The sequence below is a fragment of the Lynx rufus genome, unplaced genomic scaffold (assembly GCF_022079265.1).
Source record: "Lynx rufus isolate CCGP_SWC_20201006 ecotype Redwood Valley unplaced genomic scaffold, mLynRuf1.p SCAF_20, whole genome shotgun sequence".
NCBI lineage: Eukaryota > Metazoa > Chordata > Mammalia > Carnivora > Felidae > Lynx > Lynx rufus.
In genome coordinates this window covers 19,121,903-19,136,614 of record NW_025814835.1, presented here as the reverse complement: position 1 = coordinate 19,136,614, position 14,712 = coordinate 19,121,903, and the positions used below count along the sequence as shown (strand labels likewise).

Below are 14,712 nucleotides of genomic sequence, written 5' to 3'. Positions count from 1 at the left end.
AACTTGGGAATGTGATCTTACCTCCATTCAGAAATACTTTGAGAATTAATATTAAAGAGACTAAGTTCTTGTAGCATTGACGTCCAGAAAACACTATTTTAAAATACTATAAATATTAAATTAACAATTGATATAGCACAAATGCAAGAGTGTGGTAAACTCGTATAGGACTTTTAAAAATTATTATAAAGGAAGAGAATTTCATTTTCTGAATTTTTCAGATACTTAAATAATTGATACCTGAATACGTCAGATATTTTAAATACATTTGTAACGAGTATGAAATTCTTCAGATTCTTTAATTTCATGCTCGTTACAAATAAGATGTTACTGAAAGGCATAGTAACTTTTCCGGTAATTTTCCCAGAAAGAGATGACAGGTAGCCCGTAACTATAGGTATACTGGAGGAAGTTTTTTTTTTTTACAACCAGTTTAGTATAATTAAGCCCACGTTAGATTAAACACAATATATAATGTGGAAACTTCATAATTATCTTACCTTCAAGAGGATTTAGGGAAACAGTCAGTCAATGTGGCATTCTTAAAAGATAAAGAGGCAGAATTTATTTTGGATTTAACCATAATAGGAGGTATACATTTCTTTTTCCTCCTTGCTGCTCAGGCTTTAGCTAGTGATATAAAGGTCCCTAGGGAGTCAGTATGGCACATCCTGAAGGTATTGACATTATTTATTTATTAAATTTATTTATTTATTAAATAAATAAAAAATGAAGCCAAATAAATCAGATTCGGCCAAGGTTTGATGGATGAGATGTATTTAAACTCCGATGAGATAGTTTATCCCCTCTTCTTAGCATTTTGGGGATGTATTTTTAGCAGTGAAGCTATATTACACTAAAACTGCTCGTACGTAGTGTGCAATTTTGTGTCGGCTGTTTTGAATTTTACTGATCTTTCTAGCTTTAAACCTTTTAAAAATGTCTTGATACTTCTATGCAGCATTTGCTTTGAGTTGTTTTTCCCTCCAAATGGGTACTTTTTATTTCTAGTATTTTATTTCCTAATGAAATGAAGTTGAAGCTAGTAAATTAAAATTTCACTAGAACGACAGACGTCCGGAGTCTTTTGTTCTTTACTTGTGTCGTCTTCATTATGTGCAATAACAGGTCATGGTGATGTGAAGGCTGGCGAAATCATTTTACTTCCACGTCTCTGGATAGCTAGAAAATTAGCCAAATGACTGGCAACAAGATTTGGCCAGCTGGACCTCTTGGCTTCTACTTAGGAACTTAGGAAAGGTGGCCCACTGACCTAGATGGCGGATGCTTCTGCCTGGAGCTGTTTGTGTGGTCAGGGACCAACTCTGTCGTTCTTCACATGTGGTGTTCCCAGGGGGTGTGTCATGTCAACCCCACAGGCCCTTGACAAGGTCAGAGTCCTGTCTGGGAGGCAGCAGTGGCTGTAAGTAATGACTGATTTTACAAGATCTTCTTCTCTGACAGTTACCAGTTACCACCTGATCGTCTTTGTTACATAACAAAAGTGATTCTCACGTCATATACCTCTTTCCGCGGGGAGAGTTATTGGTGTTCTCGTTCAGATGCAAATGCCAGCAGTGCTTTTCAAATGTTAGAAGTTAGCGTAGGAGTCATGTCAGTTTACTTTGTTCTGTTATCTTTTTTTCTTTGTATTTATTTTCTCTATGAGTTTTCTGAAATATTCCTGTTTTTCGCATTTACTTTATCAAATATGCATTAAAATCACTTAAAAAAAACTTAATTATCTAATAAAAGATAGCAGAGAATTAGGAACTGATGTATATTCGTGTCTATTGAAAAACATATGTAAAGCTTGGATAACCAAAAACATAGGTGTCAAAGAATCAGATTTTTCACACAAGTAAAGCCTTAGTGTATGTGCTGTTCTTGCTTCAGACTAGTTTTTAAATTACTAAATTTATTTATTTACTTAAAATTGTCAATTTTATTATAAGATGGCATAAATTTTCTTGAATTCATTGGTAATGTGTACTTCTGTTATGTAAACTTCCTGTGCAAAACATTTGCCTGTTGGTGAGTTTATGGTATCTCTAATGGATTTATAATAAATTTATGCAGTTTAGTCTGTAATTTTAATAAATATTTTCCTTTTAATATTTTTATTTCTTTAAATTGATAGTTTTGTCTTGTTACCAAAATTACCAAAGAGAATCAGGAGGTGGTGCTTCAGCCCAATCTTTTGTTATTAGTAGAAAAGTTTGGTAGCAAGTATTTTTTTTTCACATTTTGACTGTTTGCCTGCAGTATTTAATACAGTAGAGATTAGATTTTACATTTCACAACATGTGGCATAGCACCATCAACTTTTCTATATCTCCTACAGTTTTGTTTTTCATTCTGTTACAAAAGATACAACTGGACAGGCAAAAAGACTCAAAGAATGAAATGGTTAAGAAAAAAATGGTATCTTTCTAAAATCTTGGTAAAGCTAAGTATAATGAAAGTTTCTTTTCTTCCTTTGGATGATGTACTCTGGAATTTTGAAGAAAGAGGTTGTTATAATGGAAATATGGCTGTTTTTGCTACCATTCCCCCACCCCCCCATGAGCCCTCTGGACAATTGTCCTTGATTGCTAAGTCCTTCCCATTAGGTACCCCTCAGTTCCCTTTTTTGTTTCCATTGTATTATTCTAACTTAGGGCCGTATTTTGTTACACAAATGCTAGCTTAATTGGTTTCCCTGTCTTCTTTTTCTACTTTCTAATCCATCCCGTACTCTGCTGGCCTATAAATCTTAGGAAATAAAACAACAACAACAACAACAACAACAACAACACTTGGCTCATGCACTGTCTTAATGAAAAAATACAAAACATATAATTTATTTCCTGTAGCCTTTAAATCAACGTTCTTCACAATGTGGCACACTCCTACCTTTGTGTTTATCTCCTTTATTTTACACAGACCAGTTGCTTTATATTTTAAAATAGTTCTAGAGCCTCCTGGGTGGCTCAGTTGGTTAAGTGTCCACCTCTTGGCTTCGGCTCAGGTCATGATCTCACAGTTTGGTTTGTGGGTTCAAGGCCTGCACTGGGCTCTGTGCTGGCAGCATGGAGCCTGCTTGGGATTCTGTCTCTCTCCCTCTCTGTCTGCCCCTTTCCTGCTTGCTCTCTCTCTCTCTCTCAAAATAAGTAAATAAACATTAAAAGAAAAAGAAGAATATTCTGTTCAAGTATAATTGGGTCACTGTCTACCACTCTATCTTTTATATCATATATGTTGTTGCTTATGGTTTTCACTCATTTGGAATATTATTTCTATTTGCGTATTTCTTTAAATAGTCTCTTTTAAGGAAATCTGAATAATAAAAACAAAGTCTTGAATATTTACCCGTGTGGTTATCATTCTGTTGTGCTTTGCTGCTTTGTGTAGCTCCAGGTTTCTATCTGGAATCATGTTCCTTTTGCCTAATATTTATTCCTTGTAGTGCAGGTCTATGGGTGATGAATTCTTCCAGCTTCTGTGTGTCTGAAAAACTCTTTGTTTCATCTTCGTTTTTAAGATATTTTTTCTGGTTGTAGAATTCTAGGTTGACAGCTCTTTTTTGTTTTTTTGTTTTTCCTGTTAATACTCCACTGCCTTCTTGCTTGCATTATTTCCAATGAGAAATCTGCTGTCACCTTTAACTTTGTTCCTCTGTAAGTGCTATGTCAGTTTTTTTCCAACTGCTTTAAAATTTTTCTCTTTATTATTGATTTGGAGCAGTTGGGTTATAGTTTTCTTCATATTTCTTGCGCTGAGGGTTTGTCATACTTCTTGGATATGTGGGTGTGTGGTTTTCAGTGGATTTGGAAACTTTTTTGGCCATTATTTATTCAAATATGTTTTCGATCCTTCCCTCTTTCCTCTCTTTAGAAACTCCAGCTATATGTTTACTAGCCTACTTGAAATTGCCCACAGCTTGCACATTGTCTTTTCATTTTTAAAATTATTTTTACTCTGTGTTTTATTTTAATATAGTTTCAATTCCAGGTCTCCAGGTTTATTGGTCTTTTTTCTGCAATGTCTACTCTGCCATTATTCCCATCTAGTATAGTTTTCATCTCTACAGGTTTAATTTTGGTCTTTTGTTGTCTAACGTGTCTCTTTGTTCAAACTTTTTGAACATCTAGAATACAAATTCCAGTAAGTTTTACTGTCTTTGCTATTTTGAAAGTTTGTGTCAGTTCTGAATTGGTTTTAATTGATTTAGATTTTGTGCTCACTATTAAATTTTCTTGCCTTTTTTCAAGAATAGCCTGAAGGTGGTTCAAGGGTGGAAGCAGGGAGATTAGCTTGTATGCTATTGCCTGTAAACAATAAAAGATGATGGATTCTTACACCAGAGCGATAGCAGTGGAGTTGGTGAGAAGTGGTTGAACTCTGGGTATATTTTGAAGGGAGAGCTGACAGGATTTGCTGATAGTTGGATGAGGGGCTTAAAAGAATGGGTTGAGTTAAAGGTTATTCCAAGGTTTTGATCATGAGCAACTCAAAAGGATGGAATTCATTTTTAGACATTGAGAAGACAATGGGAAGAGTAGATTTTGGAAAGACCAAGAATTACTTTTATATTAAGTTGAATATTAGACATTCAAGTAGAGATGCTGATTAGTAAATTGTATAAATGAGTCAAGACTTCAAGTTAGGGATATCAGAGTGGTTGATGTAAATTTGAGAATTCTTAGCATATGGATGATATTCAGTCATAACACTGGATGTATCACCAAGAGGATTCAGGTAGATAATGATTGGGTCCCTCCAGGGTTTAGATATATTTCTGTGATGTGGAAGAAACCAGCAAAGGAGACTAAAATGGACTTGTCAGGAGGAAGAAGAAAATGAAGAGTGTTGTTGCCTAGAAACCAAATGAAAAAATGTGTTTCAAGGAGTAGAGAGGAAGAACAAGACCTGCTGATAGTAAATGATAGTCAGATGAGGACTGAGAACTGAATATTGGCTGTAGCAACATGGAGAATAGGTTGTGTGCATGTTTTGGGTGAAATGTGATTTGAGTAAGTTCAAAGGAAAATGGGAGGAGGAAACTTTGGAAGTAGCAAAGATAGCTCTTTGGAGGATGATTATAAAAAAAAAATGGGATACCAGCTGGAGAAGGGTATTGGGTCAAGTGTGTGTGTGTGTGTGTGTGTGTGTGTGTGTGTGTGTTTAAACAGGTGAAATAGGGGCGCCTGGGTGGCGCAGTCGGTTAAGCGTCCGACTTCAGCCAGGTCACGATCTCGCGGTCCGGGAGTTCGAGCCCCGCGTCAGGCTCTGGGCTGATGGCTCGGAGCCTGGAGCCTGTTTCCAATTCTGTGTCTCCCTCTCTCTCTGCCCCTCCCCCGTTCATGCTCTGTCTCTCTCTGTCCCAAAAATAAATAAACGTTGAAAAAAAAAATTAAAAAAAAAAAAAATAAACAGGTGAAATAATTGCATGCTTATATGCTGGTGGGAATGATCTAGTAGGTGGGGAAAATAGATGAAGGGAAAAGGGAGGATTGCTGAAATGATGTCCATGGGCAGACAAGAGAGGGATGGAGTTTGAGCTACAAGTGTGTTAGGTAGGAGTCTGGATAGTTCATGTGGCAATTATAGTGCAATGTGAGTGGAGATATGGTGGTGGGAGCTGGTAGAACTTAATTCATAATTGCTTCTTTGTAAATGAAATGGGAAACAAAACTTTTTTGCCCAGCTGAGGGCAGGAAATGGAGTGTTAGAGATGGGAGGAGTGAAAGGTCTGAAATAATTAACTGGGAAAATGAAAGATCTGTGGAAATGTGGTCACTATTGAGAGCCCCTTGAGATCAGTGATTGTGAATTTCAAGGGAGTCTTTCAGCACGTTTTCCATTCATATCTGTCGTCATTGTACAGGTGTAGAGTAGGCGGAAAGTTGGATTTAGTCAATGTTGGAGTTTGCTCCGTTAGTACAAGGAGGCAAGATGAGGACAGAGCTGTGGTTATGAGGATGGGCGATGGAATTTTACTTTACGGGATAGAGAGAAGTGAGAGACAGTGCAAGTGTGCGAGGTTAATGGAATTGTTGGCATCAGTGCTGAACAAGGAATCATTGGATCAGAGGGTTGAAATGAAGAATGGGAGCTACTATCAGAGAGTGGGATTTTTCAAATTGGGATCACGTTGGGATTTATTTATTGGTAATAAGATTATAATATGACTATTGGCTGTGGTTGAGTGTAGGACACAGTTTACTGGAGTAGAGGAACTCAGCTAAGAGATCGGGATGTGTGGAAAAATCATATGTGCTGGTGATTTTCAAGCATTTTTGAACTTCTAAATCTTGTTAGAATATACACACTCTCCATTTCATACATACACAAGAAGTTTCAGGTGACAATTCCTTCTTGTGCTTTGCCTTTCAAAATGTATTGGTTAAGGCTCCGTGAATTGGCTAGTAAAACACTGATTTCTGTTAATACTAGAATCACCAAGAATTAATTCCAGGACTGCTAATGGAAAGGGGACAGTGAGTCAGAAGTTAAGCTCTTTAGGCCAGGAGGGGCAAACTTAAGCGGCATGTATATAAATACTCAACACTGGGACTAGAATCTGTGTTTGGGTGTTTGGGTACCAGCTCAAAAACATAGTAGCAATCTTGTATTTTGCTGACATTTAAGTTTCTGGGTGTTCGCTATTGTTATTTTTCAAAATTGATTTGTCCCTTTTAGAAGACTCTAGAGGAATGCCCAGTGAATCCAAATAAACTTCATCATCATTTCACTGTCATTATTATAGTCTCCAGAAGATTATATACAAATCCATGCAATGAAACCCTTGTCTGCCTGGCCTGATGCTATGTGCTGTACAAAACGGTATACAGAAGAGCTGTCTGCTTTATAGGATGGAGTTGTGCTCTGAGACACAAAGTGCATAGATGGAGATGAATGGAAAGAATGGCCAAGTGAAGAAGTGGTTACAAGTTGGACTAGTAGTTATTTTCACAAACACACAGAGGAACTTTTGATTGGGTGTGAACCGTAAGAGTCAAGACATCAGACAAAATGGGAAGTCATAGTTTTTCCCCGTTTTGTGGATATTTCCCAGAGAAAGAGAAGTTCCAGGAAATATTAAAGTAGAAAACATGAGAAGAATAGCAAAATTTAGTTCTTTTGTTTAAAATGGATAGACAGCTTAGAGGAAGCTGAAGTCTTAGAAATTGGTATTTGTAGTAGAGTAATGGTGTGGAGTACCAGGAAGACTGTGGAAAAAAGCCTGGGGAGAAGGTGTTGAAGGTATTGGCTCTGAACTTGACTATATTGGGAAGTTGTGGTCGGGGCATTCATTACAGGAGAAGAAACGGTTAAGGTAATGCCGTGTGGAAGGTCCCTCGAGGAGGAAAGTACAAGAAAATGTTTCTGAGAGGCACCGATAAAAATATTCCCACATGGAAAACGTCTATGCGTTTTCTTTCCTTAAAAAACCGTTTGAAGCGTTTATAGTGTTGTGTGCTGATGGTGAATGTCTACGTCTTCCAGGCGCGTTGGATCGCTGCGTGATGGGGATAACCGCCGTAGAGATACTGAATGCCTGTGATGAAGCAGTTCCCGCTGCGGCTGACTCACTTAGTCACCCAGCCATCAACCTCAAGCAGGCTATGACCCGGCGTAGTCTTGCTGCTCTTAAAAACATGGCCCATCATAAGCTCCAGACTCTTGCAACTAACCTCTTGGCTTCCGAGGCATCTGACAAAGTAAGTGTGGTATGTGGGCCCGTGTGTGTAGACTCCCATTCAACTTCACTTCATAACACAGTTTTGGCAGGTCTTATGCAATAACTTTGGGGAGAAGACATGGATGACAAATAAGCTTCTGGTTTTTATTTAGGCCCATCCAGCCTTGTTTTAGCACACTTCATGTATTTGGCACTTTGAAAAAGGAAGTTATTCTCACCACTTAAAATAGTTTAAAATGAAGGGCGCCCGGGTGGCTCAGTCGGTTGAGCGTCTGTCTTTGGCTCCGGTCATGATCTCATGGTCTGTGAGTTCAAACCTCGCGTCGGGCTCTGCGCTGACAGCTCAGAGCCTGGAGCCTGCTTTGGATTCTGCGTCTCTCTCCCTCTCTGCCCCTCCCATGCTCATGCTCTCTCTCTGTCTCAATAATAAATAAACGTTAAAAAAAATTTAAAAAATAGTTTAAAATGATTTCTGCGGAATTAAGTGACTTCCATTTCTGAAATTAGAGCGAACCTTTATCATGTAATCTGGCTTTCGGTTTTCTGACAGTCTTCCTGTTGAAAGATTGAGCACTGGCTCTTACCTCTCGGAAGAAAAAAAAAAATCATGATTTAGGTACAATTAAGATGTTTCTAATTAGGTACAATTAAGATGTTTCTAATTGTGGCTGCTCCTTTGTTTGAAAAGCACGCTCTGATTTTAGTGAGGTTGGCCCATTATAAGGATTTTAGAGGATACTCGGGAATAGGTAGGGCCAGGTTGTTCAAGCGCCAGTGCTGGCCAGGACCCAAGCTGGATCACACCTTCCCTGCTGATACTCACATGAAGGCATCAGCTACTTCTTGAGTTAACAGGAGATGATCCTACATAAAAGAAGAACAAATAATCCAAATTCATTAATTGGTTATTTGTCTTTAGTTTTATAGAGGCTAACCACTGTTTGGTTTGTGGTATTTATGTTCTGTGGTACTGTTAGAACTCGCTTGTCTCTGGTAGTGGCTGCATGAAACTGAGAGACAGTATTAGCATCTCATCTGAGCCACAACTTAAAATTCCCGGGTGCATCTGAGTATTCATTAGAATCGTTAGTGGGTAGCACAGATGCTGTTATTTTCATTCTCTCTCATTCTGGATTGCTATTTTTTTTTTTTTAATGGGTAGACACGTAGATAAATAATGAACAGGTTGAAAGGCTCATCTACAAACTTGAAAATTTGCCCATGAATTAGCACTGAGTGCTGATGACACAGGAATTACTATAGGTGGTTCCAGTGGCCCATTTTCTCTGGTAATTGGCAGTCATATTTGATCACTCTGTCCTTCCCCAAGAAATAAATGCTCTATTGGCTTTGTTGTATTGTATGTTTCGTAGGTCAGAGTTGTGAAACCCTTCTGCGCTTTCTTTCATGCTTCCCGGCCTGTGTTGTGAAGTTTGAATAGAAATCACAGCTTAAATGTATTTGCCATGCTTATAATTTCTTTCAAGAGATCACGTAGATGTCCCTAGGAGTTCAGTGTTCATAGCACATCGTCTGATGTTCTATTTAATTTTTAATTCTATGCCAGTTTATAAAATAGTATATGCAAGGGTAAGTATGTAGGTCATAGAATTTTCAAATGTATTCTTTTTCTTGTTGGTATCCCCTAGAAGTAAAAATTTGTAAAAATCATGATACGACTGGAAAATTAAAGAAAAATAAGTGGTACGGTTAACATTTATGAATGGCTTTTGTAAGTGGTCATGGTCCATTATGTGATTTTTACAGTCTTGTTTGTCCCTGTTTTAATAGCGCATTTTATAGTGCAATTAGTGATAAAAGCAGCAGATATCAGAGACACTACACTTATGTATTGTAAAATATATTGCTTGTGAACCTCCTCAGTCTTGTAGCAGTGGTAATTGTTGCCTGGCCTACAAGGAAAACAATTACAGAAGGGGGGAAAGGCTTAGGAAGCTGAGGCTGCGGGAGGGTAATCACTTTATGAAAAATGTATGTTGGCTGGACCATTAGGGATTTCTCTAACTATTTTCTCATGGTGAGTTTGAGGCTCCTTCTGAGGGGAATATTTGAAGAGCTGTCCTCTGGATGGCTTCCTAATCTCAGGAGAAATAAAACCCACCCAAAGTTTAAAAAAACAGAACATTACTAAGAGTGTGTCAGGGGTGCAGGATTGACTCTAGGATATGGGAACTAATTTTCTTCATGGGTCTCTCAATGGAAAGCAAAATCTCTAAGGGAATGCCCTATAGAAAGAGTCCTACCTTTTCCTTGGTAGACTAGTGTTGGCATTTGGGCTGTTTGGAGTAACATGTATTGTGTATCGCTAATTTTGTTAATTATGCCGGACACGCGGAGCCTTGCGGACAAAGATGGGGGATTTCCTTTCCTCTGATTCTTTTCTTTCACTGGAAGAGCCAGAGGTTGTGAAGTGAAATTACTCTTTATGGCTGCCTCAAAGTTTTGCAAGATGTGTGTATTCAAACCCCTGTGTGTTTCTCTTATGGCGTGTATCTTAATTTCCCTGGTATGGTAATCACTTACCAGCTTCCCTGATTCTCCCCACTGAAATTCAGCCTTCTCGCAGGCGGGGATTGTGACTTATTTATTGCCGTTTCCCTCCTGACATCTAGTAGCAGCTGTGCAGTAAATGCGTATTGAATTGGGTGCTGTGTGGCAGGAAGTGCTGATGGCCTCTCCCTCAGCCTCTTTGCCCAGGTCTTCTCCCTTCCCTTAGAGTTGATGGTCTTGGCTTGACGACCAGATCTGTTCCTGTTCGTGTGGCCTTAGACGTGGAACCTTTATTAATCACCTTTGCCCTCTGCCCAGTTTTGTATTCTCCCCTTTGGTTGTGGCGAGCAAGCTCGTCCAGGCATAACTCGTTCTCCTTTGCTGTGTCTGTATTGTCAGCATTCCAGCGTGTCCTGCAATTATGTCAGCTGGACCCTCTCCTTTACTTTATTTCCTTGTGACTCTAGAGCAGGGTTGCTTAACCTCAGCACTACTGACGTTTTGGGCTGAATAACTCCTTTTTTTTCCTTTAATGTTTATTTATTTTTGAGAGAAAGAGAGAGAGAGAGCGCGTGCGCTCGCACACGAACGGGGAGGGGCAGAGGGAGAGGGAGACAGAGAATCCCAAGGAGGCTCCATGCTGTCAGCGCAGGACCCGATGCAGGGCTCAAACTCACAAACTGTGAGATCATGACCTGAAATGAAATCAAGAGACAGACGCCTAACCCACTGAGCTACCTAGGTGCCCCTGGATAATTCTTTATTGTGGGGGGGGGGGGGGGCTGTCCTGTTTATTGTAGGATTTTGAGAATCATTTTCCCTCTACCCATCACAAATCTCTAGCATCCTCTCTTGCCCAGTTGTGACAATCAAAAATGTTTTCAGCTATGGCCAGATGCCCCAAGTGGGGCAAAATTGCCTCTGGTTTAAAATCACTGCTCTGGAGAGAAAAGGCTGAGAAATGCTAGACATCCTGCATCCTATATCCTATGTTTCTTTTCCTCTCTCCTTGCTTCTTTAATCCCTCTCCTGTGAGGATAACGAAGCCATTCCCAAACTTCTCCTCTCTGCCCCCTGGTGGCAGAATTAGTTCTTGCATTCTCTTTGTGCTCGACACGTTCCTGTTCAGACCTTTCCTTGAAACACTTTACTTTGGGGGCACCTGGGTGGCTCAGTCGGTTAAGCGGTTAAGCGTCCGACTTCCGCTCGGGTCATGATCTTGCAGTCCATGAGTTTGAGCCCCGCGTCGGGCTCTGTGCTGACCGCTCAGAGCCTGGAGCCTGTCTCGGATTCTGTGTCTCTCTCTCTCTCTCTCTCTCTCTCTCTCTCTCTCTGACTCTCCCCCATCCATGCTCTGTCTCTCTCTGTCTCAAAAATAAATAAACGTTAAAAAAAATTAAAATAAAACGCTTTGCTTTGTAAGGGATATTTTTTGTTTTTGTTTTTCTTTATGTCTGTCTGATTAGATTTTGAGCTTCTTGAGGGTAGGAGCTGAGTTTCTCATATTTTTATTTTCAGAGCTTTTAGGTAGTATGTGAAGCATAGAAAATACCCAGGAAATTTCGTGTGAAGTTGCTTTGGAGGTATAGATTGGAATCATATTGTGGAATCTATTTGAATGCAAAGCTGAGGACTTACCTCAGTGGGTAAACAATACGATACTGAACAGTCTTAAAAGGAGATCTTTGTTTAAGAAATAGTTTTCCATGTCTGACATTTATGTGCAGGACACTTATTGCCGTGGGAAATGAACTGTGAGGCTGTTAGGTGAGAGGCAGTGGGAACTGGGATAGGATTAGGTAGAGGAAATGTTGAAGAGGGAATGACTTGGAGGCTGTTGTGTTGGTTGAATAGATAGGACTTCAATAAATAGGGAAGAGTTGAGACCTGTAAGACGATTTCAGAGCTCCGAGCCTGGTTGAAGGGAGAATGGCGGAGCTGTTAACAGAAACAACTCACAGAATAGGCTTTGAGATTGATTGTGATAGGAGACATCTGCCTCTTGTTTGGAGTGTTGGGAGATGGAATGTATGCAAGGGGAGCAAAAATCTTCCAAGAAAGAAGTGGAATGATAGTGAGATAGAGTAGGGATGGGATTCCACCACCACCCCCGTCCCCCCGCCCCAAACAAATGCTGGAGTACAGAGCCTGGATTAGACCATAGTGCCTATTTTGGGATGCCTGATCATTAGAGTATTCCAGATATGCCATCTTCCTTAATTCTTACTGCAGATAGGTGAATTCGTTATCATCCTCAGGGTTTCCAGTGATGAACCTAAAAGACAGATGGTTGGAACAGGGATTGGCAAACTTTTTCTATAAAGCACCAGACAGTAAACATTTTAGACTCTGTGGGCCGTTCAAGCTCTGTCACAGTGATTCAGACCCGCCATTGTAGTGTGAAAGCAGCCATAGACAATAGGCCAATGAATGAGTATGACTGGCTTGCAATAAAACTTTATTTACACAAATAGGCAATGGGCTGGATTGGCATTTAGGTCATAGGCGGTTGAACCCTGCATCAGAGGATGGCATTATTAACAGCAAGTTTGTAGATACTGTTCTTCCACGGAACAGCCTTTGCTTCATTTTTGAAAAGCAGTTCAAAGGAGTGGTTAAGAACCTGGGTTCTGGTGACGGGCATATCTGTGTTTCAATTATGTCTGTAACATGCTACCTGTGGGTGACCTTGGGCCAGTAACCTGCAATGGCCTCGGTTACACATATACTTGAAAACAAATTTTTGTAAAGGAAGCAAAGGTCAGCAGTTGATCAGAGATGCGAAATAACATTACGACTTGAGGGAATGAAAGGTGGGATTAATAATTAGGGAAGTCACCGGTGATCATTAGGAGAGCTGCTTTGGAAGAATTAGTTGGGTCAGAAATCAGGGTACAAAGAACTAAAAATGAGAATAAGATAAAGTGGAGGTGGGGAGTATGGAAGATATGTGCTTTTAGAGGAAAAAAAGTAGTAGCTTCAGTGCATGCAGGGGTAAGAGCTGAGGTTTACTTTGTTAGGAGCTCACTGAATGTTTTTGTTGGTGGAGGAGGTGGAGCCATGGTCAGAGGACATGATGTCGATAGTAGCGTTAACTGGAGAATTTACCCCCACTCGATGTTGTTTGCTTTTGATTGGTAGTGATGAACGAGAGGGAGGTGAATATAAGCAATGGAGACCATTGGAAGAGGAACCAGTGGAAGAGGAGAAAAGTAGGCTGTAGTATTATTTAAAAGGATGGAAGTGGCTTTAATACCTTGAAGGCAGAGCCATCTTCATTTCCCTGTCCCATAACACCCAGCATAAGTCATGTTCTAGAGTAGGAGTTAGTAGATTTGCAGACTATAAATAACTAGTAAATTGTAGATAGCACGTGGTGGTATGATGAATGCAGAAATGAAAATACTAAGAAGTTGGTCTGAGCATATCCGGTGATCTTTTTAAAAAATTTTTATTATTTTTGAGAGAGAGAGCACGCATGTGCAAGCAAGTAGGGGAGAGCCAGGGAGAGAGAGAGAGAGAGAGAGAGAGAGAGAGAATCCCGTGAGATCATGATCTGAACTGAAATGAAGAGTTGGATGCTCAACTGATTGAGCCACCCAGGCACCACTCAGGTGATCTTTTTGATGACCTTTCTCATGAAGCATTTGCCAGAGACACTGGTTCTTGGTGAGGACATCTTGGAGCACGCCTTGGGTCAGTGGGATTTTACCAGTGAAGCTAGAAAGCCTTTACTGCCATGAAATTCGTTTTCTCTGGCCTAGTGTGTATAATTTTTTATGTGGCACCTTTATATCTTAGGTATTGTGTACCAATCAGGGTCACCCTATTTATTTTGAAAAATCATGAGGTTGAAGAAATTGAAAAATGACCAGGATGATTTATCTTCTGTGTTACATTTCTCTCTCTGTTGTCTAATTAGTCAAAAGGCTGAAAAAAACGAACGGGCTATATTTGCAAAGGTCAGTAGCTTTGTATTCTGTGTAACTAGGTGAGAGAATGGGATTTAGAAGTCAGATATAACCTACTGAGAACATGCTCTGTGTTTTTTGCTTGCAAAATTCACTCTAAAAAAATTTCATACTGATTGAATTGACTTTATGATTCATTGTGAAAAGGGCACTGTAAGGTACAGACAGGGACAAGCCATATGACGTTATATACAGGATACCAGGCCTTGTCTGGTGAACCGTTTATGGCCTTAGAAAAATTCTTATGATATGTCTGACCTTTGAAGAATCAATTAAACTTGCTTAACATTCTGTTCCAAAACTTTAGCGAATATTTTAATAGAAAATAAAAATATGTTGATTGTATATTTATTATATATGTATAAGTATGTATAAATTTAGTTTTCGTTTAAGTAGTTATTAGGATAAAAATCTTTGTCTAGTCTTTAATAAATACACTTAAGGACCCTTAGGGAGCTGTCTAGGCTTAAGAAGACAAAGGAGTAAATGTCTATGACTGTAGGAGGAGAATAAACTTTAGTGAGCACCCTTGTGATGGACGAT

The 14,712-nt window shown here is 39.5% G+C and overlaps 1 protein-coding gene across 1 annotated transcript in view; it reads left to right on the top strand.

The window, feature by feature from the left end:
- Positions 1-14,712, top strand: part of WDR7 (WD repeat domain 7) — a 357,963-nt gene that overhangs the window by 69,940 nt on the left and 273,311 nt on the right. The window contains exon 15 of the mRNA XM_047086392.1: positions 7,492-7,706. Coding sequence (XP_046942348.1) covers positions 7,492-7,706 — 215 coding nt within the window. The remainder of the gene's footprint in view (positions 1-7,491; positions 7,707-14,712) is intronic.